This window comes from Myotis nattereri (genome assembly GCF_964212035.1).
Source record: "Myotis nattereri genome assembly, chromosome: 4".
In the NCBI taxonomy this organism is placed as follows: domain Eukaryota; kingdom Metazoa; phylum Chordata; class Mammalia; order Chiroptera; family Vespertilionidae; genus Myotis; species Myotis nattereri.
The window spans coordinates 104,035,156-104,062,936 of record NC_138079.1 but is presented as its reverse complement, the minus strand read 5'-3'; the positions used below and the strand labels follow the sequence as shown (position 1 = coordinate 104,062,936).

The 27,781-nt window shown below is 52.7% G+C and overlaps 1 protein-coding gene across 2 annotated transcripts in view; it reads right to left on the bottom strand.

The window, feature by feature from the left end:
* The window catches only part of KATNIP (katanin interacting protein), a gene marked incomplete at its 5' end in the record, with an annotated part of 136,273 nt that overhangs the window by 62,787 nt on the left and 45,705 nt on the right, over window positions 1–27,781 (bottom strand). For both annotated transcript variants that reach the window (XM_081090460.1, XM_081090459.1), the window contains 5 exons: window positions 107–209; window positions 1,982–2,088; window positions 3,657–3,722; window positions 4,735–4,907; window positions 21,877–22,008. In XM_081090460.1, the coding sequence (XP_080946586.1) occupies window positions 107–209; window positions 1,982–2,088; window positions 3,657–3,722; window positions 4,735–4,907; window positions 21,877–22,008 (581 nt within the window). The remainder of the gene's footprint in view (window positions 1–106; window positions 210–1,981; window positions 2,089–3,656; window positions 3,723–4,734; window positions 4,908–21,876; window positions 22,009–27,781) is intronic.

The following is a 27,781-nucleotide window of genomic DNA, read 5'->3' as shown; positions in this document are numbered from 1 at the left end:
CGTCAGAACAATCCCACGGAACAGAAATGATCGCACACGGGCCCTGCCAGCCTCAGCTCCAGGAGAGGCAGTGAGGGCACTTACGTCCCTGCGGGCTCGTTCTCACCTCTGGGGCCAGCACCTGCTCCTCAGCTGGTGAAGCCACCCGGCTGACATGGGCAGAGTCGCTTTCGATGGCCCGGAGGACTTCCAGAAGCTTCTGCTGCTGCCTGAAATGGGATTTGTTTTAGCAATCAGGTAACACATGCTACACACAGAGGACATTCCCACCAAAGCCCCACTTCTGTTCTACCTCAGAGACGTGGGACAACGTGAGGAGAAGGTACAGTTGACCCCTGAACAACGCAGGGGTTAGGGGCACCAACCCCCCAACACACGCAGCTGGAAATCTGCTTATAACTCTTGACTCCATCCAAACTGGACGACAGTCCCTCAGTATCGGTGTGGGACTGGTTCCAGGATCCCTGCAGATGGCACACTCCGTGGTGCTCAGGTCCCCCATATAAAACGGTGTGGAACAGTGTGCGCGCTCGGCCCTGCATCCGCGCACGCCCAGCCTGGATCACAAACACTGCTTTCCATCTGCAGCTGGTGAATGCATGATGCAAAACTCAGGGTATGGAGAGCCAACTGTATATTTATTGAAAAAACCCACGTATAAGTGAACCCATGCAGTTCACACCCGCGTTGCTCAAAGGTCGACTATACTCACCCCACATACAGTTCAAAGCTGCACACGGGATGTTTTCCTCTATAAATAACCACAAAAGCAGTGATGAGACCAGTTAAATAAAAGAAACCGCGTGGGGCAAGATGGCCAGCTGAAGCTTACTAGTAACTGGTAAGAGTCTACAACAGGCCCTGGCCAGTGGCTCAGTGGTTAGAGCGCCAGCCTACACACCAAAGGGTCCTCCTGGATTCAGTCTCAGTCAAGGACACATACCTGCGTTGCAGTTCAATCCCCGGCCCTGGTCGGAGGTGCAGGTGGGAGGTAACCAATCAATGTGCCTCTCTTACATCGATGTTTCTTTCATCCTCTCTCTTCCCCTCCCTCCCCCCTTCCTCCCTTCCACTCGCTCTAAAAATCAATGGGAAAAAATGTCCTCAGGTGAGGATTAACAACAACAACAAAAATCTATATAACAGGGGTCCACAAAGGACAGCCTGCAGCTCAGATGCAGCCTGTGGCCTGTTTCTAGATGGCCTGCAAGCTAAGAATGGTTTTTACATTTTTAAAGGGTGGTTAGGACAAACACACAAAAGGTGAAAAGCCTAAATTGTTGGCTATTTGGCCTTTTACCAAAAACGTTTGCCAACCCCTGGCCTAGAGTCCACTCTGCACCTCGGGTTTCTGAGGCCCCGGGTTCCAGACCCAGCAGTGCTGTCTGCAAACGCCCCACGCGTGCTGTGTAAGGCTGCATACCCCTCGCCCCCAGCCGGCACGGGCACGGGCACAGCCACAGTGAGCAGGCTCCGCACGGTGCCCGGGCATGGCTGGGGGCCAGGGCGTGCTTGTGAACATAGGCTCAGCCTGGCGCAGCTTTCAGAAGATCAATTTTGCCTGAAAACTAGAGGAAAGCCTTAATTCTGATAATGAAACCTGACGGTTCCAATAACCGATGCTGCATGTTAATGGAGCAGAAGAACAAACGTTAACAGAGAATAGAAGGGTGCCGCTTTGGACCGCCAGCCCCCGCCCCACCCCAGGCCATCTGGGAACAAACTCAGCACCGCCCCCTGTGGGGGGTCTCCCGTGGGAACCTTTGAGGAGGGTGGAGCATTACCCAGCTTGGACTGAACTGAACAAGCAATGAGATGTTTGCCTGAAAGAAGTCGTCACTTTTGCGTTTAGGGCTAGAGTGGGGGTGAGGGCGGGGACAGTCTAAAGGAGCAGTTTTAAATGGTCTGGAGTAATCTAGGCCCTCCCAGCTGCACTGCCATTGGTTTCCTGTTTGGGTTTTGAAGTCCTCGTGGTAAGTACCTGCTCCCCAAAAGGCCGATCCTGTCAATGGCTGCGCTGACGGCTCTGGCTCCCCCTGCCGCCTGGGATGGTTCCTTCGTGTTGGTCTCCATGGTGATGGGAAGCAGCTGAGGATGGAAAGGCTTATTAAACAGATGTCTGAGGTGACACTCCTGGCCCAAGATACAGCAGAGCCATGGTCAAAGGGACATACTTCTCAGGCCTCCAGTCCCGTTGCAGGAAGCAGGGGACAGGAGGGAGAGTGACAGCGTCTGCCCAGGCTGATGAGATCAAGCACCCCTCCCATGAGCTTTGCAAAAAGACAGGGATGTCAGTTTCTATGATCTGGGAAGTCTCAGGAAAGGATCTGCTTCAATGAGATATTGAAAAATTTCTCGTGTGCACTCTCTCTCTCAGGCCCGTGCCTTTCCCCCTCTTCCTCCCTCAAGGTGCGTACCTTTCCTCTTTGGCCCTCTCTTACTCTCCGCCCTAAGTTCCAAAGAGCCTTAAAAATAAATTAGATCCTGGCCGGGTAGCTCAGTTGGTTAGAGCATTGCCCCACACGCCAAGGTTGTGGGTGTGATTCCCAGTCAGGGCACATACAAGAATCAACCAATGAATGCATACATACATGGAACAACAAATTGATGTTTCTCTCTCTCTAAAATCAATAAGTTAAAAATAAATTTCGTTAACACCTTTCCCCATCTCAACCCCTGTTCTATCTGCGACAACGTAATGGGACTCCATGGAGAATTCTAGTAACATCATTAGGCCCTTTCGCCTTTCCCCCTTTGTCATGTATCATCTAAACTGGAGATGTGCTCTGCTCTCTATCTGCAAATGCTTCCAGTCACTGGAGGCCCTGCGGGTCAGCGGTCAGGTCATCCGGGAACCTTGGAGCACAGGGTGGGTGGGCAGTGTTGCAGACCTGCCCAGACATCAGCCAGGGACAGTTTAAGTTGGCCAGGAAACAGCAGAAGTGAGAGGGATACAAAGAGAAACCTCCACAGTGCTCTCGGTGCTGCCTGACACCATTCTATCCCAGTTGGATGCTGTCTCCTCTCCTACCCCCACCTCCCCCCAAACCAGGCTTCTTCCTGATCTGCCAACTCATCTCACTTCAAAGCTGCTCCCTGTTCCTCCTACTTGAGATGCTGTTTCCTGTTGCTGGCTGGCTCCTTCCTCACACACAGGGCTCAGCTCACATGGGACATCCTCCAAGAGGCCTCCTCGGACCACCTGCCGGAGGGAGCCACCATCCCGTACCCAGGCAGCTTTTGTCATCTCCCTGAAGTCACCTGTTTATTTATGGCTTCATTTGCTTGTAGCCTGAAAGCTTCGCCAGGCCAGGGGCTAATCTGATCTGTATGCTGAGCACACAGCACAGACTGGAGCACAACCTAAAAGACATTCCCGGGCATTTTATTAATTCCCGCCCGTATTTGCCGAGATAGGTCTAATTGACCTGGGTAGATAGGGCTATAATTTATTTACTCAGAATGCCAAGATCTGTTTTTGGTGTTGTCTTGTCAGGAAATAGAAATGTAATAAGAAACTGGAGGCAGCAGGCCGAGCTGAGCCCCTGCAGCCAGGCCCTGCACCCAGGAGGACCTGCTGGGTGATGAGGAAAGCTCTCTGGAGCATCAGGTGCTGTGGGCATGGGCTTTGCTGTTCCTCTCGGGCCTCCACTGACCTCCGGGCTCTCCTCCTGTGCCTTCAGCAGACCAGTCCACGGTTTTGCTGGCGGTTCCTCCACGCCCTGGAATGATATAATCACATGACCTGAGGTCAGACAAAGCCATCCACTGTCTGCACCTCACTGACAGATGAGGGTGAAGAGGGGCAGGGGCCGTCTTGTGATCTCCTACACACAGACACCAGGAAAGGACTGAGCTCCAGGAAAGCAGACAACAGGTGCCGCTCGATGACTGTCCCAAAGAACAGGCCATGGCGGAGACTGCGAAGCAATGGATGGTGTGGACGGGCTCCGGGCTTGCAGGCAGGCAGACCTGCGCCCCTTCCAAAGACACGGCCTGAGTAAGCCACCTTGCTTCCCTGGGTGCCATCGGCACCTCTGTAGATAGGGTAATGAAACAGTGCTGCCTGTTTCAAGGTTTCTGTGAGCATCCGTGGGACAAGCTAAGGTCAAAGGTTTCAGCAGCCGAGTCAGAGAACATGCTTCTGAGAAAGGATGGGTACACCGAAGCACGTCAGGGCCTCTGGCTCCCAAGGGGCCCTGCTCACCCCACTGTTACTCCTGCTTATGGCTCAAAGCCCAGGGCAGCAGGCACAAACTCCAACCCTGTAGGGCCAGGGAGGTTTTCTGAGCAGGTGAAGCAGGCCAGGAGAGGACCGCCAGGGTGGGGAGGCCCAGAGGCCTGTCAGGCTCATGCTCTGGGAGTGACATCTTTCCAGAGAAGCCAGGGCTTGCCGTTTACTCCATCCTTTCTCTTACCGACAGTTTGCAACCCTAGTCTAAGGTGGCAGGCTTGCAGGGAAATCGGCAAGGATGAGAGGCATATTGGCATCCACCTTGGGCTTTCTGCAGGAAACGGAAAACGGAAGGTGGAGGAAATGGAACCTCTGGCAGGCGGTGAGGGACGATGCAGTAAGCAATGCATGTGCAGGTCAGTGTGAGGTCAGAGATGCCCACACATCACTCTCCTCACATGCTCTGTGCCAGCCCTGCTCGGACACATGCTCCCACCCCCACCCCCCAAGTAGCAGAGTCCTCCTAGGTCCCCTCCCCCTGCCGGGGAACACACTGGCACCTGCAGCTGGCTGGTGGGGGGCTCGGCCCTTCTGCTCAGGATCGCCCTCTGCAGGGCTTCATTCTCCACCTGGATGGCTCGGAGCACAGCTGATGCGTCTTCCTGCGGGTCCTCAGCCTGGAGCACCGGTTTTCGGGCTGCTGATGGGAGTCTCTCCCGTCGGCTCCCAGGTCCTGGAGGCAAAAACAGGGGGTCTCCCTTTAGATTCATTCTCAGAGTGCAGCTTAAAAACTATCAGACTCAAGTTGAGAACAATCTATGAAACAAATGTCAAGGTCATGAAAGACACAGACAGCCTGGAGAGCTGCCACATTAGAGGAGACTGGCAGGCATGCCACTGGAGGCAGGGGCCGTCCTGGGGCTGCACTGGGGGAACCAGCTGTAAGAGCATCGTTGTAGCAAGGGGAGGAATCCAAACCTAGTCTGTAGCTTAGGTAACAGTATGATCTTAATGCTAAATTAGCCTAAATTTCAACGTAAGTGTACCGTGGTAACATAAAATGAACGCCCCTGTTCTCAGGAGAAACAGCCAGCCCTCCGCATCTGCGGTTCCACATTCGCAGCTTCCAATGTGTACTGTTTAGCTGGCCTGTGATAGCTGCTTCCCTACTGAACACGCTCAGGCTTTTCTCCTTGTCGTTATTCCCTGAGCAATAAGAATAATAACTATTTACGCAGCACGTACAATGTGTTAGGTATCATAAATAATCTAGACATCATTTAATGTCTACAGGAGGATGTGCATAGGTTATATGCAAATATTACCCCATTTTATATAAGGGATTTGAGCATCAGATTTTGGTGTCCACAGGAGTCCTGGAACCAATCCCCCCCCAGATACAGAAGGGCAACTCTGCATACTGCAGTGTTTAGGGGTAAAGGGGAATGATGTATTTTTTAAAATCTCAAATGATTAAAACAAAAACTCACACATACATACACAGCAATTATAAAGCAATTGGGACCAAATGTTAACAACTGGTGAGCCTGGAGGAGGGGCTTATGAGAGGTCATTTGTACTATACTTGCAACTTCCTTTAAGTGTGACATTATATCAAAATAAAAAGTTATTAAAAATTAACCCTCTAACAAAGTATCTATAAGGAATAATACATAATATCATGGAAAAGGATGAATATTTATTTATTTGTTAATCCTCACCAGAGGATATGTTTATTGATTTTTTAGAGAGAAAGGAAGGAAGGGAGGGAGGGAGGGAGAGAGAAAGAGAGAGAAACATCTATGTGAGAGAGAAACACTGATTGGTTGCCTCCCCTATGCTCCCTGACTGGGGGTTGAAACTGCAACCTAGGTATGTGCCCTGACCAGGAATCGAACCCACAACCTTTTGGTGAATGGGACAATGCTCCAACCAATGACCCACTTGGCCAGGGCAAAAGGATGAATATTTTGAAATATTTTTGCTTTATTTTGTTTTTGCAGGAATAACAAGAATTAGAAAAAAATTACTCTTCAATTTAAAAAAAATAGTATTGCAAAGGTACAGTTGATTTTGGAAGTTCCAATAGTGGAAAATTGGTTTCATAAAGTATAAAGTGATATGCAAAAAGCGTCCAATAAGACTGGTTGAATAAAATAAGTTATGGTACATCCACCTAATGGTGGAGTACTATGTAGCTGAAAAAAAAAGCATGCTAAAATATCTACAGCATAATATGATGACTTGAATTTGCCTCATAATCATCTGGGGAGTAGAGGAAATGAAAGTAGCTGGTAATGAACACATGTGGCTCACTAGAACATCCTCTCAATTGTTTATATTTGGGTTCTTTCTATGTTTCAAACAAACTCTCCACTTAAAAATAGAAATGCTTGCCCCGGCCGGTGTGGCTCAGTTGGCTGAGTGTCGTCCTGTGCACCGAAAGGTTGTTGGTTGATTCTGGGTTGTGGGTTCGATACCAGGTAGGGGGTGTGCATGCAGTAGGCAGCCAATCAATGTTTTCCTCTCATGTCAATGTCTCTCTCTTTCCCCCTTCCCCTCTCTCCAGAAATCAATTTTTTAAAAAAGAAGATCCTTCAATTATTTCTTAAAACAAAACTCAACATATTTCTATTGGGATCTTGAGAGAGGCCCTACTGAGTTTATTGAATGCCACTCTGCCAGGTCTGTTCTTGGCACTGGGGACATAGCAGTGATCAGAAAGATCAAGACCCCCCACCCTTGGGGAGAGACACAATAGCTAGAGAAAGATAAATAGTACAGGGTGATAGCAGAAAATGACATGGAAAAACATGACAAGCAGAGCAGGGCAAGGAGATGGGGGTGCGGGGTGGAGGGTGGGCGTCAGGGAGCACCAGGGAAGCATGGCCCAGGTACCAGGGCAGAGCGAGAGGCCCGTGGTGTGTCCGTGGGGCAGCAAGGCACCTCGGGCTGGCGCAGCGGGAAGGCCAGGTCACACAGGGCCTTGGAGGACGTGGTAAGGCCATTCCTGAGTGCAGTGGGCAACCACGGGAGGGTTTGGAGCAGGGACGACCTGAGCTGACGCAGGTGGAGAACAGACTGGAGGGAGGTGAGGGTGAGCTCAGAGAGGCGGTCAACGGCCGGCGCAGCTGTGCAGGGGGGCATGGCCGCAGAGGCGGAGGGCTACGGGGTGCAGCTTCTGCACCTCCCAGAAGACAGAGCCAGCAGGCTTTCCTGACAGTGTCAGTGAGGCTCGGGGGAGATAGGACTAAAGGTGACTGGCTTTGGGCCTGAGGAAATGGACAATGGACTTGCGTTCAGATGAGCTGGGGAGGGCTGGGGAGCAGGTTTGGAAGGAGCGGGGCTCAGGTTTGGACAGGCAGGGTCCGGGATGAGTTGGCATCAAAGTGGAGCTGCTGAGTGGGCACAGCGGGCGCCATATATATATATGACCTGGTGTAAGGCTTGTTGGAAAGCAGCATCCTTCCAGCCTCATGACCTTGGGAAACCATCACTGCTGATGACTGGAGATTCCTCTTGGAGCACCTGACCTCCTCTATGCGCTGCTAGAACGCTGTGTCTGATGAGAGTTCAAGTAGCAGCATAAGGGTGGCCCTGGCAGGGGAGGGAGGGGGCACGGCAGCTCCACGGGTGACATCCAGTACAGCCAGGTGCTGGGTGATGGGACCATGGGTTTTTACAGAAAAGCCAAACTAAAATGGGGCACTACCAATTTCTCCCAGGCACCCAGGAGAGGGGCTGTGAATGCAAACGCCCAGGCCCTAGAGGCAGGCACGCCGAGTAAGACTGAATGTGGGGCTGGGCCGCCCTCAATAAGGAGCCAATGCCTGGCTCTGCCATATTGGCCTGTGCTCCTGGTGTTGCCACTTTATTTTTTCAGGAAAAGCTCAAATATGAAATTTTTGTGAAACCCCCTTAAGTTTTATTTGTTCATAACATACTCCGGTTTTAAGAAGCATGATCAACAGAACCCAGGGGCTGGTCTAGTACAGCCCAAGCTGCTTCCCCAGGGGAAGAGGGCGGGGGTCAAGGGCACCCACAGGAACCCTCGAGTACCCATGGCGGGCTGGCCTGCGTGCTAAGCAGCAATGGGCCATTTTCTGACTTTGATGGACTCTGTCATTGCCCAGTGCTGCTCTTGGGGACAGAAAAGTAATGAGCTGCTTGCAAGGTGACCCGGGGATTCTGCTCAGCCGGCTGAGGCTGCGGTAACTTTCCCTGCTTGCCCTTCTTATCAGCTCCTTGGCCTGCTCTGCACTAGAGGGATGGAAAGGTAAAGAAACAGGGCAGGGATGGTATGAGCTACAGGCACCCGGTTTAACAAGCTGCAGGAGGCGGATCCTCAGTGAGCGAAACATGGTGGGCAATAGGGTGCCGAGGGCTACACTGCGGTCTTCCTCACTCGGGGCAAAAGGAGATCCGGCGCCTGAAGGAGCTGGGAGGCCAGGAGGAAGGAGTGAGGGACACTAACAGACTTGGTCCTGAGCTACAGAGGAGCAGGGCTGACCTCCTGCACTGCAAACACACGACGCCCAAGGGGAGCTGAGCAGAACCCCCTCCCAGCAGCGCGAAGGCAGCAGGACACCAGCTCTAGACCTGACCACGCTATGGGATGCCACGCTGCTCTGGGCTCAGGGCTACAGAGGTGGGTGCAACAAGCACACACTGTCTTCACACTCACAACCATGGGCAGAGACAGACACGGTCAGGCAGGTGCACACAGGACGTGCCAGCAGGTGGTGAGTGCTGGGGAGAGAGACAAAGCAGCCAGGAGGGAAGGATGCGGAGGGGAAGGAGACACTCAGTCAGGGAGGTGACATCTGAGCAGAGACCTCGAGGCAGTAAGCCTGAGCACACCCCTCCGGAGAGGCTGTTCCAGCCACGGGCACAGCCACGGCCCTGAGGTGGGCAGAGGTGGGCTCAGTGAAGAGTGAGGAGTGGCAGGGGAGCTGGAGCGAGGGACGAGGGAAGCGCAGTGGGCAGTGAAGGTGGAGAGGTCTTGTTCTCCTGCGGCCATTTAAGCCCACAGGCCTGACACTGCTTCAGGAGGCCACGCCCATCTTGCTGATGGGCACCTGGCATCATGGTTTTTGTCAAATGAACGATGGAAAATGATTCCAAGCCCAAACCTTGTCAATCTCCGTATGTGTGCGTATCACCAAAGCATATTGTTTCCTCCATCACCTGATCCTCCAGAGCAGCGATTTTCAACGGGTGTGCCACGGCACCCTGGTGGGTCACAAGATTTCTTAAAACATGCCATCCTGACTTTGAGTCAGGGGCACAATTTTCCCTTCAATTGTCAAATAAACAAATGACAACAGCTGTCCAGTGTGAATGAATCAAAATTATACTTATTTTAGTCATAGTTTTGGTGTGCCGCAGAATTTTAGTAATTAGCTTATGTGTGCCATCAGGAGAAAAAGGTGGAAAATCCTGCTATGGATGATTCTGTAAATAAGGGACTGAGATCCTGTATACAGCTAAATGAATGTGCAGCATTGACATTGGGAGCTGGGGGGAGGGGGGACAGGAGAGCTCGGGCAGCACCTGAAATTCATGAGCTCCTTCTCCATTTCCGGCATGGCGCACTTTAAATCAGTTTACAAAGATCTGCGTGTGACCTTGGCCTTTGTACCGCCCCCAGGTGCCCCAGTGCCCGGGGCTGGGTGGACAGCTGCCTGGGGTCACCACCTGTCCTTGGCCCTGCAAGCCCACGCCGCCTCTTCTGGGAAGGGACACCGCGGAAGGCGGTCTCTCCCAGTGGACCCAGCTCTGTCCGCACAAACCCTTCTGCTCCGGCGTCATTCGTTTGGGAGGGGAGCTCCTCCGGCAAATGATCATCGGGCGCTGCCTGTGCCCTTGGAGTCATATTATGCTAAGAAGATGCTTTTCAAATTAAATCACCCTTTCTCCAAGCGAAGGTCAACTCCGCAGCTCGGCTGCCGGAGCTCTCCCCACCCGCGGCTTCCAGACGTCTGTCCACCGGCCGCGTCCGCCTGAACCACTTTCCGGCTGACCGCCTTGTGCTTACTGTGATCCTCACGACACACGAGGTGACAACACTTCAACTCTTTGTGAAGCTGTCCCTGCTCACTCGGGCGAGCCATTTGTGCAGCAGCTTGAGCACACCAGGGGTGGGGGGTGGGGATTTATTCTCATCCTGGATCTAGAGGGTGTGCATTTATTCACACAATAAATTTGTGCCACCACAAAAGCCAAATTGCACATTTTAATTTATCCCAAACCACTATTTTCTGGTTGAAAACCATCCCCCTGCTGTTCATGTCACTTTCCCTTCGCTTCACTGGGACTTGGCCTTGTCTCTCTTGCAGAGAAACAAAGAGCGTGTCATTCAGGAGATTTACCATGAATACAACACATGTCACCAAGACAGGGGGACCGGGGGCTGTTGGTCGGCTGACCGGCCAGGTGACTTGTTCCCGGCCACCAGCTGTGACTCGAAAAGCTCAAATTCAGAGTCTCGGCCAAATCACCTGGAAATCCACTGAGACAGCAAATATGAAACCAGTGAAAGAGTCTAGCATAGAGATCATAAGCCAGAAGTCCACAGGCCAAAACCAGCTAGCAGATGTGTGTTGTGTGACTTCTATGTGTGTGTGTTTTTATTGGAAATAGATGCCAAGAATTTTTAAAAAAAGAAAAATTGGGATTCCTGGCATCTCTTGAAAAACCATTCGATCTGGCAACCCTGACTGGCATTCCCGTGCGACGGTCATAGGCTGGAGCTGGGTAGCAGTGCCCCTTGAGACAGTGGACCCCCAATCCCTGTTGCCGCACACCTGTCGGCCTGGAGACTACTAGTATATGCAACGTTGTGTGGCAAAAGGTCCAGGGAAACAGCTGAGCAGAAAAGCCTGAAAGGGAGTGGCAGGAGGAGCCCTGTTTTGTCTTGAGATGCCCACATTCTCGTCTCAAATCCAACTGGGGGGCGGAAGCAGTTCACACCCGGGGACAGCTGTCCACCACGGTCCGTACTGAGTGCTGGGACTCCAGAGCCTCCGTGCATTTCGAGATGGCTCCGCCTCCTCAGAAAACGTGCTTCTCCTGGTGAAAGAGACTGACAAATGGCCACCCGTTCCTGGCCTCTGGACGCAGGCCGCCCTGCACGGTGATGGTGCAGCCTCTCCCGCCAGGAGATACGGTCAAGTTCTCTAGCTGGGTGCCTTCCTGATGCCTTCCTTTGGCCAACAGGCCGCTGGCAAATATGACCAAGCAGGATCTTTAAAAAGCACATACACACTGGGCGTTCCTCTCGCGCTGCCCCGAGACCGCCACATCCTGGATGATGAGACTACATGGAGCAGAGACAAGTCTCCCAGCTGAGGTCCTGGGCCGGCTGGGCTGCCGGACGGAGGGGGAGGCCACCCGAGACCAGCCAGCCCAGCCACCCATCAGCTCACTGCAGAGCCGCCAGCCCACCTGCAGACCCTGAGCAATGCCAGGGCTGTTGTTTTAAACCACTACATTTTGGGAAAGACGATCAGGCAGCAATAAATAGCTGATACACACAGCTTGCAAAGGCCTGTGTTCTCATCTTTAAAGCTTCTTTGGCAACCTCTCCATGGGCAGGTACTGCCTGTGATTCTTAACACCCTTCTGCTGTCTCTTCTTCAGCCCAGGAATGCACACAATTTTCAAGGAAGAAAATCAGGGCTCCCACTGCCACCCAGCTAAATGACTTTTTAAATTTATTATTGATTTCAGAGAGGAAGGGAGAGGGAGAGAGACATAGAAACATCAATGATGAGAGAGAATCATTGATTAGCTGCCTCTTGCATGCCTGCTACTGGGGATTGAGCCTGCAACCCAGGCATGTGCCCTGACCTGGAATCAAACACAGAACCCTTCAGTCCACAGGCTGACACTCTATCCACTGAGCCAAACCAACTAGAGCCCGACTAATGACTTCTACCCTTTCCTCCTGGATATCCCAGTCTTCTGCTCCATACCCTGCCTCAGAAGAATTTGTAGCAAAATGTCATGTGCAGTTAATTTTTATATGAAACTAGAGGCCCGGTGCACAGATTCATGCACCAGTGGGATCCCTGGGTGTGGCCTGCAGGGATCGGGTCGCGGCAGGTGGCTGGGGGGGAGCCTGAGCCTGGGCCTGGTGCCACGCCACTCCCACTCATCCCAGCCCCACGGTGCCTGCCGTGGGCTCATGCCCAGTCAATCCTGATCAGGAGAGGCTTGCGGTGGCCGGCCATGAGCCCAGCATCTGGCGCTCATCGGTCAGCTGAGCAGCACTCCCACTGTGGGAGTGCATTGACCACCAGAGGCAGCTCCTGCATTGAGCATCTGCCCCCTGGTGATCAGTGTGCATTATAGCGACCAGTTGAATGGCCGCTTAGGCTTTTATATATATAGATGAACAGCAGTTGCTTCTGTCTTTCTAGCAACAATGACTTTACAGCATCCAGGTTTTCCTTCAGGGAACCCCCCCCCCCCCCCCCACCACCACCACCACTGCCCAACACACACACACACTCTTCTCAGTCTCTGTGGTGAGGATAGATCTGACCCCACTCCTGGCCCAGCCTGGACAATGAGAGAACTTCCTCCCACTGACCACGGAGACTGGAGACGGCTTGGGGGAGAGCTGGGTCTTGAACTCTGCTGGGACAATTAGGGAAAGGAGCAGTCTCTTTCCCTGAGCGATGCTAAGCCAGTGAAAGGAGCCTGGGGCCATCTCCAGGCTATGCCTGAGACTAGAGATGTGGTTCTCAAAGTGTGATCCCTGTAACATCAGTACCACCTGAGAACTTATTAAGAATTAAAATACATAGGCTCTGAATTAACAATCTGTGCTTTAATTTGCTTTGCAAAAAACTCCTAATGCACAATTTAAGTTTGAGACCCACTGGGCTAGAGGAAAATAGAGGTAAGTGATAAAGAAACAGTTTCCTAGTGAGAATCATCTGAGCACCTGGATCCCACCATGCCTGAGGTCAGATCTAGAGTCCTGGACTTTCCAGGTCTGTGAGCAATATATTTTCCTTTGTTGCTTCAGCCAGTTGGGATTTGTCACTTGCTATTAATAATGAACACTGACAAATATAAGACTCTGGACTTGGTGGAATGGTCCTTCTGGTGCAGGTTTTCCTGGGAAAAATGCTAACTGCAGGCCTGTCAGGGTCTTCGAATTCCCTCGCACTGAGGGGAGTTACTTTATTTCTAGGGTTGGCATCTTGTCTGGGAAAACTGGTTCAAATATATCACTTCTCTAGAGCACTCTGACAACTTGGACAGAAAACTTTCCACATTAAAGACTGCTGTTCTTTCTCCCTCAACAACATAACAAGTCTCTAGAACAGCGGTTCTCAACCTGTGGGTCGCGACCCCTTTGGGGGTCGAATGACCCTTTCACAGGGGTCGCCTAAGACCATCGGAAAACACATATATAATTACATATTGTTTTTGTGATTAATCACTATGCTTTAATTATGTTCAATTTGTAACAATGAAATTGGGGGTCACCACAACATGAGGAACTATATTAAATGGTTGCAGCATTAGGAAGGTTGAGAACCACTGCTCTAGAAGTTTCTTGGGAGGCTTATGGACAGAGACCAGAGTAATGCAGCACATGAGGCCTTTTCATTAGAAGCAGGGACGATAACAGTGATAAAGGAATTAAGCTCTTGTGGAATTGCATCATATGCACATTTAACTGACACAACTCAAATTTATCACCGTGGCCAGAGAAAAGGGGGCAAGGAGAGAAATGCCTCTTTGAGGAGTGCAGGCAATTGGTTACATTTCTGGTAATGGCAGGTGCGCTAACCCTGACCAACTCTAGCACAACTAGAAAAGTTGGACCAAATATTATAACAATCTGTTTGAAGGCATGGAAAGCAAACAGGGCTGTAACAATTATAAGGACAACGCAGGCTGGAGACGAAACTAGAGAGGTGACCCAGCACCTGGAAGGTTTCCCCTTAAGGTACTGCTGATTCTGAAAAGAGCTGCCACAAAGCTGGGAAGCTGAGAAGCCCAGGCGACAAAGTCAGGGCTAGTCTGAGAGTCAGGGTGCCTGGAGAGAGCCAGGCATGAAGGGCACAGAACGGTTAATATTGTGTGCAAATCCAAAATACGACTGACTGTGTAAAATAATAAAGGATGATGATGGCATCATCTAGCGAGGTTTACAATGTAGAGAGAATTAAAATGCATGACAATAACAGCATTTCAGTTGAGAGGAGAGTAAATGGAGTTTCAGAGCTGTAAGGTCCTCCTCTTGAATGAGAAGTGGTAAACTTGCTAATTTAAAGTAGACTCTAATAGGTCAAGAATGCATGTTGCAATCTCTGGTAATGACTAAAAGAATAATAAAAGAATGTGTAACTAACAAGCTAATAGAGTGGAAAAATAGGAATAATATAAAGTAATCAGTTCAAAAGAGGGCAAGAAAGGGAAGAAAAAGAAACATAAAACAGGCAAAACAAATAAAAAGCAAACAATAAGATAGTAGATTTAAACTCAAATATATCAGCAATTACATTAAATATAAATGGACTAAATGTGCCCATTAAAATGCATAGATTGTTAGAGAATAAAAATTTAAAAAGCATTAAATGCTGCTTAGAAGAGAAAGTTTGAAAGTGAAAAAATGAAAGATACGCAATGTAAACACTAACCAAAAGAAAGCTGGTAGACTTTAGGGCAAAAAAGTATTACTAGAGTGAAAAAGAGACAACACATGGTGATAAAAGGTTAAGCTCACCAGGGAGAAGTAAAAAGGATGATTTTTTTACGCACCAAAAAGATAACCCCTACTGATGTAAGGTAAAGCATGTAGGCAGTCCAGACTTTGCCTGGAAAAGGGTGAGCTGGTTTGATTCCTCTCAGCAAGTCTCAGGTTCCTTATGCCTCTGGAGATGTCAACATCTCAGTGCCCTCTCAGCATAACGCCAGTGTTTAAAAACACCCATTTTCCCTGCAACCCAGACCCTAACCGAAGCTGACTGCTTCACCTGGGGCTCGGCCGGGAAGCTGTGATTGTTTCCACCCTGGAGGAGAGACGACTCTTAGGCTTGCTGAGAGAGGATGTGTCTGTACGGTGGTGTCTACACGGAGCCCTGTGTGCTGCACTTGATCAGCAGCTGGGTTTTGGCCACCTGCACTTTCTGTGACCTTTAGAAACTAATCCTCACTTTACACGCGGCACCACTGTAATCCCTTTTCAGTGTGAGGGTGTGACAATGCTGTGGTTTTCAACTTTCCTTTCTTCAAATTTGGCTTATGTTGGAGCCAAGTATACTTAACAGATAAAGGCTGAGCCCCAAACCCCTTCAAAATGAAGACTCCACTTCCTCAAACAGTGTCCTCTTTAAGAGAACAGATGGACAAACTGCTCTAAGAGCCAAGTACTAGGGGCAACTGGCAATCTTTTTATACGAGATGGACCAAGCGACATGCATTTTCATGTGAACGCATGCTCCTTTGCCAGGCTGGCCAGGAAGGTCAGAGTCATAACCGGGACCCCCTCACGCATCCGTGTGCTCATCTTATTTTCTTTCTCACGTTTTTTCTTCACCGTCATCTCCTCACATACTTGTTAAAGTCTTGCACTACATACCATCTGGAGAAAGGCAGATTATAAATGAGTTAATTAAGTTCTACTTCTCAAAATGCTGCTTATGAACATGTGTTAAGAGTTGTTGTGTCTCCACCAAAAGATGTTGAAATTCTAACTCCTAGTGCCTGTGACCTTATTTGGAAATACGGTACTTGCAACTGATCGAGTTACGATAAGGTCATCGGGGTGGGCTTTAATCCAGTATAACTGTGTCCCCATAAGCGGGGGAAACGTGGACACAGAGACAGATGCGCACATAGGACAGTGCCACGTGAAGGCTGAAGTTACGCTGCCACCGGTCACTAGGACAGAGACCATCAACAGATTCTTCCTGGTGCCTCAGACGGAACATGGCCCTGATGACACCTTGCTCTTGGACTTCTAGCCTCCAGAACTGGAGATAATAAGATCCTGTTGTTTAGACCAGTCACACTGCGGGCCTTCGTTACAGTAGCCCTAAGAAACTGATAAAGTATTCCAAATGCTTTTAGTCGATGCAGGGCTTAACTTTGAAAATATTAAGTTACATGTTCATATTAATGAGCATTAGAAAAAGCACAACACATGCCCCAAGCCTGTGTTTAGGTGTGACTGCGGGGACTAGGCCGATGTGGGTGCGTAGTGAGCACTCGACGTGTTAGCTGGCTCAGGAGGGCCAGCGGAGAGGTCAAGGCCGGGACTCTGCAGCCAGGTCTGAACACTGGCTTCACCACTTCCTGGCTGCCCTGAGCCTGGGTTTCCTCTGGACAAGGTGTTGACAGCAGCAGTTCCTACTGCACAGGTTGTTTGATTAACTAAATGCAAGACTGCATTTGCCGGTACAGAGCACGGCCTAGGAGCTGGTTCGGAGCTTTGTGCATGCTGGTTCTTCATTTTATTACTCAGACAGGCCAACTTTGGTGGTGGAGGTATGCCATGAAGGACGAAGTCCCAGAAAGCCCAGCAGGATGGCGGGCCACTACCAGGCTGCTCCCACATACCTCGGTTCCATTTCTTTTTAACAACTTGTTTGGGAGGAACTTTCTGAAAAGCCACTTTTATTTTTCACAGAGTGAACACCAGCAGTGCAGACTGGTGTCTTGTCACCTTGAGCAGCGGTCAGTGGAGCCAGCCCAGGTGTAGCGCAAACAACGTCACAGGGGACTGCCACCCACACTCTCCACTGTGGAGCTCCGAGAGGGACCTGCCCTGCAGCTTGCCCCGTGGCCCCTTCTCGCTCTCCTTTCCAGCTCCCAGATCTTCGCCTGATCAAAACTGACCGATGTCAAATTCACCAGATTTACCTGACACCTATTTACAAACACGACAGCTCTTTAACCTTATCAGCTGCTGTGGCCTTGGCATGCCCTTGTCCACATGTCACTTGGACAGTGAGTCCCTTCCCACCCTACCTTCCTCAGGCCCCATCAGGCCTCTTTCTAGGCTCTGGCTCTTGCCAAGAAGTCCCCAGGAACCAGCTTGATCCTCACTCTGCCCACTAGATCCCGGCTCTCCGTGGCGGTGGGTGCGAGGACCCTGCCCTGCCTGCAGGCCGGGTTTTCCTGCCATTCCCGCTGGCCCCGGCAGGGGCAGCACAGAGACCAGAGGCCCAGCCTGCCTGCAGGTTCAGACCCAGATCCCAACTCCAGCTGCTTGAATCGCCCTTGCTGGTAGCACAGACTTAGAACCCTCCCCAGCCGAGTGACAAGCCAGGGCCCCACATCACAGCCAAGTCTCAGCAGGCTCCCCACCACCCAGGTTCTTGCCCCAGGTTGTTCAGGATAAAATGTCACAACTAGTCATGCTGACAATGGACTCCTCAGCAAGCCCATTACTACCCAGAGTCCAGCCACCGGTGACACGCAGAGCCACCACTCTCTCCACCCTGCAGTGGTCTCTTCCTTGGTCACCCCACGTCCACCCTGGCTCCCGACAGGCCACGCGTCATGCAGCAGCCAGAGGGATCTTGTTACAATGTAAACCAGGTCACGGCAGCCCCATCTGCAAAGCCACAGAGGTCTGCCTGGCACCGAGTCCCTCTGCTGGTCTCAATGTGTGCTCTGGCCCCTGTCCACCTCTGTGACCTCATCTCAGCCACCCTCCCCTCACTCCCTGTGCTCCACCCTCCAGCCCTCTTTCTGATTCATGAGCTAATTGAGCAGCTCTTTCCTACCTCAGGGCCTTTGCACAGGCTTTCCCCTCTGCAAAGGGCTCGTCCTTGAAATAATTCAGGTCTCAGCTCAAGTCTTTCCTCCTCAGAGATGCCCAGCCATCACCCCGTTGCTGTCTTGGTAGTATCATCACTACCCCACCTTCGTGATTGTTATCTATCCCTGCCCACTGACACATAAACGCCATGAGAGCAGGGTCAGTGTATTGCTCACTGGATCACCAGGGCCTGGACCAGGGCTGGCACAGAGTAGGTGCTCAATACCCAGGTTCCTGATGAGGGCTGAGAAGATGACAACCTGTTGCCAACCCCACCCAGGAGTGGACTGGGCGGAGCTGGGGCACGCCCTAACCTACAGCCCCAGGCCTGGGCCCTGAGGCCCAGCCTCACTTGCTGGCCCTGTCCATGCACCAGGGCACACCCCCGGGACGCATGCTGCCAGCCCCGGACTGCTACCTCAACTCCCCAACCCAGGGCTCCGTGTACTGAACCGAAAACCTGCAGCTTTAACTGTGCTTGAGTCACAGTTAAGCTTGCCAGGAGCTATACACCCAGGTGCCTCCAAAGCCACTGTGGCCCCCAGGCAGGCACCCTTACAGAGCTAGTCAGAGCCTGGAGCTTGAGGCCTGGGTGTGAATCCTGGCTTTGCTGTCCTGTCTGTTACTCTAGGCCAGTGGTCAGCAAACTGCGGCTCGCGAGCCACATGCAGCCCTTTGGCCCCTTGAGTGTGGCTCTTCCACAAAATACCTGCTCTTCCAGTCAGAGAAAGATAAATACCACATGATCTCACTCATTTGTGGAATATAGAGAACAACATAGACTGATGAACAGGGACAGATCCAAACACAGAGAAACAGTGATCAGACTATCAATCCCCAGAGGGAAAGTAGGGGAGGGTGGGGGTAAGGGGAAGAGATCAACCAAAGGACTTGTATGCATGCATATAAGCCAAACCAATGGACAAAACGGACAACAGGAGGATGAGAACATGAGTGGGGAGGGCGCGGGGGGGAGGCTGGGGGTTAATGGGGGGATGAGGACACATTATACCTTAACCAATAAAGAAATTTAAAAAAAAATACCGGCTCTTCCACAAAATACCGACTTCTGCGCATGGGCCACGAAGTTTCAATCGCACTGTATGTGCGCCTGCACGTGGTATTTTGTGGAAGAGCCACACTCAAGGGGCCAAAGAGCCGCATGTGGCTCGCGAGCCGCGGTTTGCCGACCACGGCTCTAGGCAAGTAACTCTCATGTCCTCAGCCCCGGTCTCCTCATCTGTGAAATGGGAGAACGGTTAACAGTCTCTATAAGGAAGTTGTGAGAGTTTGCTGCCCGTCACCCACTCCCTCTGCCTCTGCCTCTGCCTCTGCGACAGCACCAGTGTCTCCTTCACAGAGCCTCCCGGACCTAAGCCAGGCAACGAGAAGCAGTTCCGAGGCTTTGCTGACAGTTGTGAGAACAGTGCCAGCTAACCCCGGAGCCAGGTGCTCCTCGAAGCAGTCTATCTCCCCAGCCCTTCAGTCCTATAGCAACACTGGCAGGAGGGTGTTATTGTATCCCTGTGTGGTGGAGGGGAGAATGAGGCCCGAGAGGCTAAGGAGTCTGCCCAAGGTCACGGAGCTAGACGGTGGAGGGCAGGGTTTGCACCAGGTGGTCAGGCTGCAGTCGGCCATGCTAGTTTCCGCCAGGGTTGCTGGGCTGGTGGGCTGTAAGCCCAGAGCTGCTGGTGGCATCGCACCACCCCTGTGAGCTTGTCAGAGAATGAAGGGCATGGAGAAGAGTGCAGAGCCGAGAGCTGGAGAGGGGCAGGTGCCGACACTTTAACCACCTGGATCTGGCTGTGCCTAAGCATCACCCACATATGGACATTGCAGTTACATGGGTTGATATGGACCCGGAAGGGGAACCTTTTTTCTGCCAAGGGCATATTTATAACATCATTCGCAGACCATACAAAATTATCAACTTAAAAATTAGCCTGCTATACTGGGTCAAACATTTAATTAACTCACCCCTAATGCCTTGGCAGGGCCAGGCCAAATGGATGCTCCCCACCCCTGATACAGACTGCCTTTTATCATCTGCCATCTAAAGTGTCTTGTCTTGTTCAGTCCTTTCTCCCAGGTGGGTTCTGGGTTGTGATAGGGTGACTCAGAGAATGCCTGGGTGCCGGCACTCAGCCAGAGTGCTGGACTCAACACCCGGAACAGCCACAACCCGAGGGAAGGGAGAGTGTGTACGGCCCAGCTGCCTCGACCCCGGAGTGGAAGCAGCGGCCGATGTGGGGGTTTGTGCTCAGCCCTGCCCCCAGCTCCCCAGCCAGGTGGCACTCCACCGCCCGGTGAACTTGCTGGTGATGAAGCCAGTTTTGGCTCCTTCCCTTTCCGTCCCCTACCAGGAGCCACCTCCCAAATAAATGACTTGCTCTTGAATCCCCATCTCGGAGTCTGTTTCTGGGGGAATCCAAACCAAGACAATATTGACACAGCATTGAACAGATGCTCACTACGTCAGTGGGAGCTCTGCTATTCCCACCCCCCTCCCCCCACTTCCATCTGCCCTGAGCTGCTGGGAAAAACTCCAAGCTCAGGCCCCAGGCTTAGGTGCACGGCCCACCTCCGGACCATGACTGTGGGGGAGGGGCTGGTTCCCACCAGCGGGTCCCTGGGCCTGTCCCTGCAGGAAACAGTCCCTCCAGCTCCCTAGTAAACATGAATGAAATGACACAGCCACAGAGGTCAGGGCCCCTGGCTCAGCCTGTCTAACAGGGCTGGCTGGCTGGGGCTGGGTTGTGCCCAGGGCACCCCAGGATGCCTTGAGGTCTTTGTGATCCTTTGGTCATAGAAACCAGAAGCAAGTGCCGCCTCCCCACCACCCAGAGCCACTCCAGCCACTGGATTTGACCCCGGGTACCAGGCTGTGATGATCTCTCTGCAGCCTCAGTGTGTGCAGTCTGCTGGTTAGGGACACAGCAGTGAAGTTACTCCACCAGCGATGGAGGCCTCCACCTGCCACTTTCCAGCTGTGTGAATCACCTGCCCTCTGCCTCAATTTCATGTCTGTGAAATGGGGACAATCACAGGACCTACCTTGAAGACTAGTTACAGGATTGCAATTTACTTATATGATCTGCTTACATAAATTACATATATAATTTACTTGCATATGATATAACCATGGGCTTGCGACGGTGGCTGGGTCACACACTCAGTATAACCTCTCATTTCATTAGCAGAGCAGCAGACTGACTCTTCACCATAAGCTCCTTTGCACCTTTAGAACTTACTGCCCTTTGCATGTATTTTTACCCACATAAAGTAAGCAAATTAACTGAAAAATAAATTTTCAATTATAAATTTCCAATTTCTTGTCATAGAACAAGAAAGTGGGTGTGATTTTTATGTGTTCACTGGTCTGGGCCTCGGGGAGTCCAGGTATTTGGTCAAACATTACTCTGGGTGTTTCTGAGAGGATGTTTTTCAAGGAGATTAACATTGTAATTGGTAGAATAAAGCAGATGGGCCTTCACGGTGTGGGTGGGCCTCATCCTACCAATTGAAGGCCTGAATAGAACAAAAAGACTGACCCTCCCTGAGGAGAGAGTCTCCGGCAGACTGCCTCTGACTTCCTCTGCAGCACGGGTCCGTCCCGCTCGAGGGCCTCTGAACTACAACATTGGTTCTCCCTGCGACTCCAGCCCCCCAATACACCCCGCAGATGTGACTGGCCAGCCCTCACAACTGCATGAGGCAATTCCTTATTCTCCCCCTCCCCTGCCGCCCCATAGGTTCTGTTGCTCTGGAGACCTTGACTAATAATACATTTGCAGAAGGTCAGCTCTGACCCTGGCAGAGGGTAATGAGCCAGGCCTCTGGCATCACCACACCCTACTGAGAGTGACCCAGGCCCAGGCCTCGCCCTGCTCGGGGCCCCCAGAATTCTTACTTGAACATGGCCTCTCCCGGTCTGGGAACACAGTGGGGGGCTGGGGAGTCGGGGTTGGCTCTCGTTTGCTGGGAACGAGGGCCTCCGCATTGTCGTTTCGCTTAGCAGACAGATTCCTCTCCTTTTTATTACCTGTAGGAAAACAGTTGTTTAGACGTCAAACACGGTGTGCACGCAGAGTTGGGACATTCTGCTCAGGCATCTGTTTATTTGTTCGTTCATTTATTCATTCAACCAATGTTTACTGAACCCGACCCCCTGCCAGGCACCATGCTAGCCTGGAATCAGAGATGTGGATAACACAGACAATGAAACAAGTTTGCTGAGACCACCATGCATTTTGGCAAATAAATGAAATATTCTAGGACACACACAGGCTCTCAAATTTTAGCATTTACGAGTAGGTGTTGGGTTTAACTGGCAGCATGGCAGGTGAAATAATGGTGCAACCGAGGCCCCCAGAGCTGGAAGAACGCAGCAAAGCACACATCACAGCCTGCGAGGGAAGGATGGCTGGACGGAGCAGCGAGCAGGGCCAGGCGGAGGGCTCCACGACCAGGGCGTGAGGGCACGCAGCCTGCAGGACGGCAGCCAGGTGTGCAGCAGACATTGAGGAGGGCCCTCCCAGGTGGCTAGGATGTCACCAGGGACACGAGGCTGGGGAGGGAACAGCAAGTGCGAAGGCCTGACAGCTGGAAGGCATGTGGCAGGTGAGCGGCTGGGGCCTGGGCTGGTGAGTGGACAGCAAAGGGCCATGGGCCACGCTTTAGAGTCAATGTTTCCCAAAGCGGGCACCTGGACCACTGGTGGGACAGGAGATGATTCCAGATGCCACGTGGACAATGTTTTAAGCAGTTATATGCCTGAATGTGTGTGGGAAAAATGTAACCAACATATCAACCCTTGATTTCGTGAGCATTACTGCTGGAACCATCCTAGAATTATAAAGAAAAGAAAGAGAAAGGGGGTGGGAAGGAGAGAAGAAAGGTCCTGGTTAAATAACAGCTGACATTGGAACAGGCGGCTTGTGGAGATGGCAAAAAATTGTGAAGAAGGTTTGCAAATGGCTCAAGTTTAGGGAAAAGGCTCCAGGGCCTCAGAGCCAGCCAAGAGTCGGAGCAGGAGGAGGGCATGCTCAGGACCACCGGGCGGAAGGCAGTGGCTGAACAGCCCGAAGCACAGGCAGGGGGAAGAGCTGGCACTGGAGGCAGGACCCCTGGCCTGGAAGGCAGGAGACCTGGGAAGTACCTACTGAATGAGGAGCGACAGGTACCAGCAGAGGAAGTCCTGGGGCTCATGGTGGCCCCAAGGAGAGGGAGTCCCAGGATCAAGGGTCCCGCAGGGTCTTGGGAGCTCAGGGAAGATGTTGGGGACTATGTGGAGTAGGTCAGACTTGCCCTCACCCCTCCCCGCTCCCCTCTTGACTTCAGAAGGGCCTGTGTTTCTCTGCACTTTTGCAGTAGCTGCTCCCTGTTGGCCTGACATCCTGTGCCAAGGCAGTCCAGTGTGTGACAACGCACTGTCCAATGGGGCAAGACAAGGCATGGAGAGGGGCAAATGCCCACAATACTGGCTCCCCAAGTGCTGAAAACACGCTGATGACGGTAAGAGCGACAGGCTCTTGAGAGCCCAGGCACCATTAGGTCCTTGGCACACGTCTCATTTGCCCCCCAGCCATCCTAGCAGATAGACCATGGGCAGCATAATGGCCCCCAAAGACGGCCACGTCCAAGCCTGGAACCTGTGAACATGTAAGGTTACATGGCAAAGGAGAATGAGCCGGGCTAGTCCGCCACGTTAAGATAAGGCGATCATCACAGATTATCCCAGGGGACACACTGTGATCACAGGGGGGCCTGGAAGAGGAAGAGGAACAGTTCAGCTTGGGATGAAGAACTTCTGAAGACAGTGGTGATGACTGCACAACAATGTGAGTGCCTTAGCAGCAAGCTGCTCCTACAAATGATGCAAATGGTAGATTCCACGTTACGTATATTTGACCACAATAACAACAAGCACACACACGCACCCCCCCCCCCCCCCACACACACACACGGGAGGGGCAGCAGAAGAGGAGGTCCAAGGGAGGTGTGACTATGGAAGAAAGGCACAGAGAGGCAACGTTGCTGGCTCTAAAGATGGAGGAAGGGGCCTGAGCCAAGGAAAGCGGTGGCCCGTGGAAGCTGGAAAAGGCCCGAAACAGGTCCTTCCCTGGAGCCCCTGAGGGAACACAGCGCTGTCGACACTGTGATTTTAGCCCAGTGAGACTCACATCAAATTTCTGACCAACACGACTGTGGGACAGTAAACTGTGTTGTTTTAAGCCTCCATGTTTATGGCAATTGATTACAGCAGCCATGGGAAACTAGTACTATCACAGAGCAGGGCTCTGAGGCCAAGCCATTTGTTCAAGGTCAAGCGATGACCCAGCATTGACCAGGTCTGGCTCAGAGCCCTGCCCTTAACCACTTTATTCTCCATCTACGGTCCGCCTCCTCTCCACAGACAGTCCTGCAGACACTGTGGCCAGGGGGTCTGCCTTAGCCATCAGGAGTCTAGAAAGGATATTTCCCAGGCTCCAAGGACCCAGGCTCTTGGAAGGGACCTGGGATCACTCCTGGCCTCAACTGTACCACGCTCCCTGGCCCTTCTTCTATCCTGGGGTACACCCGCTCTCCCCTCTCCAAGCCCTCTGTGCTTGCTGCTCCTTCTGTCCTTGGGTTCACCACGCTCTCCCCTCTCCAAGCCCTCTGTGCTTGCTGTTCCCTGCATGGGATGCTGTTCCCATGGCTGCTTCCTCCTCCTCATTCCTGTCCCAGCTGAGACACCCCAAATTAAGGATCTTGAGATGGGGGAGATTATCCTGGATTATCCAGATAGGCCTGACGTAATCAGGAGGGTCTTTGTAAAAGGGAGGCAGGAGGATTAGAGTCAGAAAGAGAAGATATAAGGATGGAAGCAGAGGTCAGGGAGGAGGAAGGATTAACATTTGAAGGAGAAAAGGGATTCTCCTCTACAGGCCTGTGGTCCTCCTTGGCCTGTGGTCCCCCCCCGCCTGTGGTCCCCCCATCTCAATCAGTGGCCTGTTTTAGCATCTTCACAACTTCAAGGCTCTGAATTCCTAAGCTAACCCAGCCCTCTCCTTTCCCAGTTATCGGAAAATAACCTCTGCCCTTCTCTGTGCTGCTCGCTCACTGCCTCCACTCACAAGGACAAATGGGATGGGAGCAGGGGCGGGAAGCCATCAGGGCTCAACCCTCCTCCCTCTTCCGGCTGCCCCACCGCTCTCAGGGCACACAGCCTCCTGCCGCCAGGATGATGTCGCCATGGTCGTCGGCCAACACCTGTGTGGTAGGGGTCTGCCTGCTTCGGGGCAGTCCCAAATAGCCACCCATCCAGCTCTTATCAGTAGGAAAGGCAATAATTCGCCCTCCTTGTGTCAGAGCCCCGTGCCTCTCTCTCATTTGTCTCACACTCAGAAGGGAAACCAGAGGGTGGGGGACTTACGGGCCCAGCTGTCACTTTGGAGCCATCTGGTTTATTTGTTTAGCCCAGCGATTAAGAGCGCAGGCTCTGGGCTCAGAGTGCGGGAGACTGGATCCCACTCTGCCCCTTCTAGCTGTGACCTTGGAAGCTACGTGACCGCTCTGTGCTTCAGCTTCCCCGTCTGTAAAACAGGTACTTTCCTTGGGCTTGTGGTGCAGATTAGATGGAGGACTAAATGTACAGCCCCAGGAATAGTGCTTGGTTCATGTTAATAAGAACTCGAGAAATACTGGCAATTGCTATTTCTGTGCTTTCCCTGCTAGGATGAAGAGCTGTAGGAAAAGGGACTGGGCCAGCTGTCCCAGCACCCTGCCTGGGAAAGATGAATGTCCAGTGAATGAATGAATGAACGAATGAACGAACAGCCCAGAACAAGCACATCTCTCCAGGTTCCGGTTGACTGGCCCTGAGTACAAGCTTAGGGCTAGTTCAGACTCCAGCCCCACGTTGGGGTCTGCAGAGACCTGAGAATAGGCCCTCGGCCTCCCTCCTGCTCCTCTCAGGGCATCTGCCTCCTGCTGGGGCTCAGGAAGAGGTGCTGATGAAAGGGGCAGGTGGGGTGGCAGGAGGACACAGCAGGCCCCTCTGAGCTCACAGACAGACATCACCGTGGTCCATGCAGGGCCTACCAAGCAATCTCATTGTGAAAACTGTAAACTGTCAAGAAAGTAAAGTTCCCTCTTTGTTCTATCCCCAGGACCCCTCGTTGCCTAGGGTCCACCGGCTCTCCCTCCGGGGCTGGTCCTCACACCTGGAAGTGACTCTCATGCCCGCCCCCGCCATTTCCAGGATGGGGCTTGGTCAGCCTCCTGACAGGTCCCCCCCTCCCCGCCCTCTCCACCTTTCCCCCTCCCTCAGCAACATACCCAGTGGAGCACACAGAAGCATCAGGAGGCTTTAGGTGGGCCCAGCTCCTTCATTTGTTTGACAAAGATTTTCTGAGTGCTGGACTGCCCCAGGTGAGGGTAAGAGCAGGCCTGTGCCCTAGCAGAGCTCACAGGGCAGGGGAGAAAGACAGCTGGGTCAGCCAGCCCCGTGCCATGCTGCTGCTGTGGGAGCAGAGGAGGCACCAAGAGTAGGCCGTGCTGGGAGTGCAAAGAAGGCTTCTCGGAGGAGGCAGCCTCTGAGCTAAGCCTTGAGGGGAAAGCAGGGAGCCCGGTGTCAGGGTTCAGAGCGGAGAGGAGAGGAAATGTGGTGATTTAGTCCCAGGGAACAGCCCACGAGGGGTCTGCAGGTGAGACACACATGTCTGAGGGACAAGCGTTCTCTCTGGTGACATCAACCCCTGGGTGTGGCTGCCTGTTACTATGTTCCCCCAAAACCTCCTATGTTCAAGTCCTAACACCCAGCACCTCAGAACGTGACTGTGCTTGGAGATGGGGTTTCTGAAGAGGTCATTTAGGTAAAACAAGTCAGTCATGGTGGGCACTAATCCAATGTGACTGGCGTCCTTATAAGAAAAGGAAATTAGGACATAGACACACATAGAGGGGCAGCCTTTGAAGACACAGCAAGAAGACAGACGTGTCTGGCCAAGGGGAGGCCTCAGAAGGCCCTGTCAACACCTGGACTTGTAGCCTCCAGAACTGGGAGAAAATAGGTTCCTGCCTCGGTCTATGGTCCCCCGGGACTGTAGTCCCCCCGGCCTGTGGTCAACCCGGCCTATGGTCCTCCCTGGCCTGTAGTCCCCCTGGCCTGTGGTCAACCCGGCCTATGGTCCTCCCTGGCCTGTAGTCCCCCCGGCCTGTGGTCTCTCCGGCCTGTGACCTCCCTGGCCTGTGGTCCCCCCGGCCTGTGGTCCCCCCGGCCTGTGGTCCTCCCTGGCCTGTAGTCCCCCCGGCCTGTGGTCTCTCCGGCCTGTGGTCTCCCCTGGCCTGTGGTCTCCCCGGCCTGTGGTCTCCCCGGACTGTGGTCTCTCCGGCCTGTGACCTCCCTGGCCTGTAGTCCCCCCGGCCTGTGGTCTCTCCGGCCTGTGGTCTCCCCTGGCCTGTGGTCCCCCCGGCCTGTGGTCTCCCCGGACTGTGGTCCCCCCGGCCTGTAGTCTCCCCTGGCCTGTATTCCCCCCGGCCTGTGGTCTCCCCTGGCCTGTGGTCTCCCCTGGCCTGTGGTCTCCCCGGCCTGTAGTCCCCCCGGCCTGTGGTCTCCCAGGACTGTGGTCCCCCCGGTCTGTAGTCTCCCCGGCCTGTAGTCCTCCCGGCCTGTGGTCTCCCCGGCCTGTGGTCTCTCCGGCCTGTGACCTCCCTGGCCTGTGGTCCCCCCGGCCTGTGGTCCCCCCAGCCTGTGGTCTGTCATGGCAGCCCGAGTGGACTAATACAGTGGCTGATTCACACATCCCCCATTTCTCTCCCTAACTTCACAC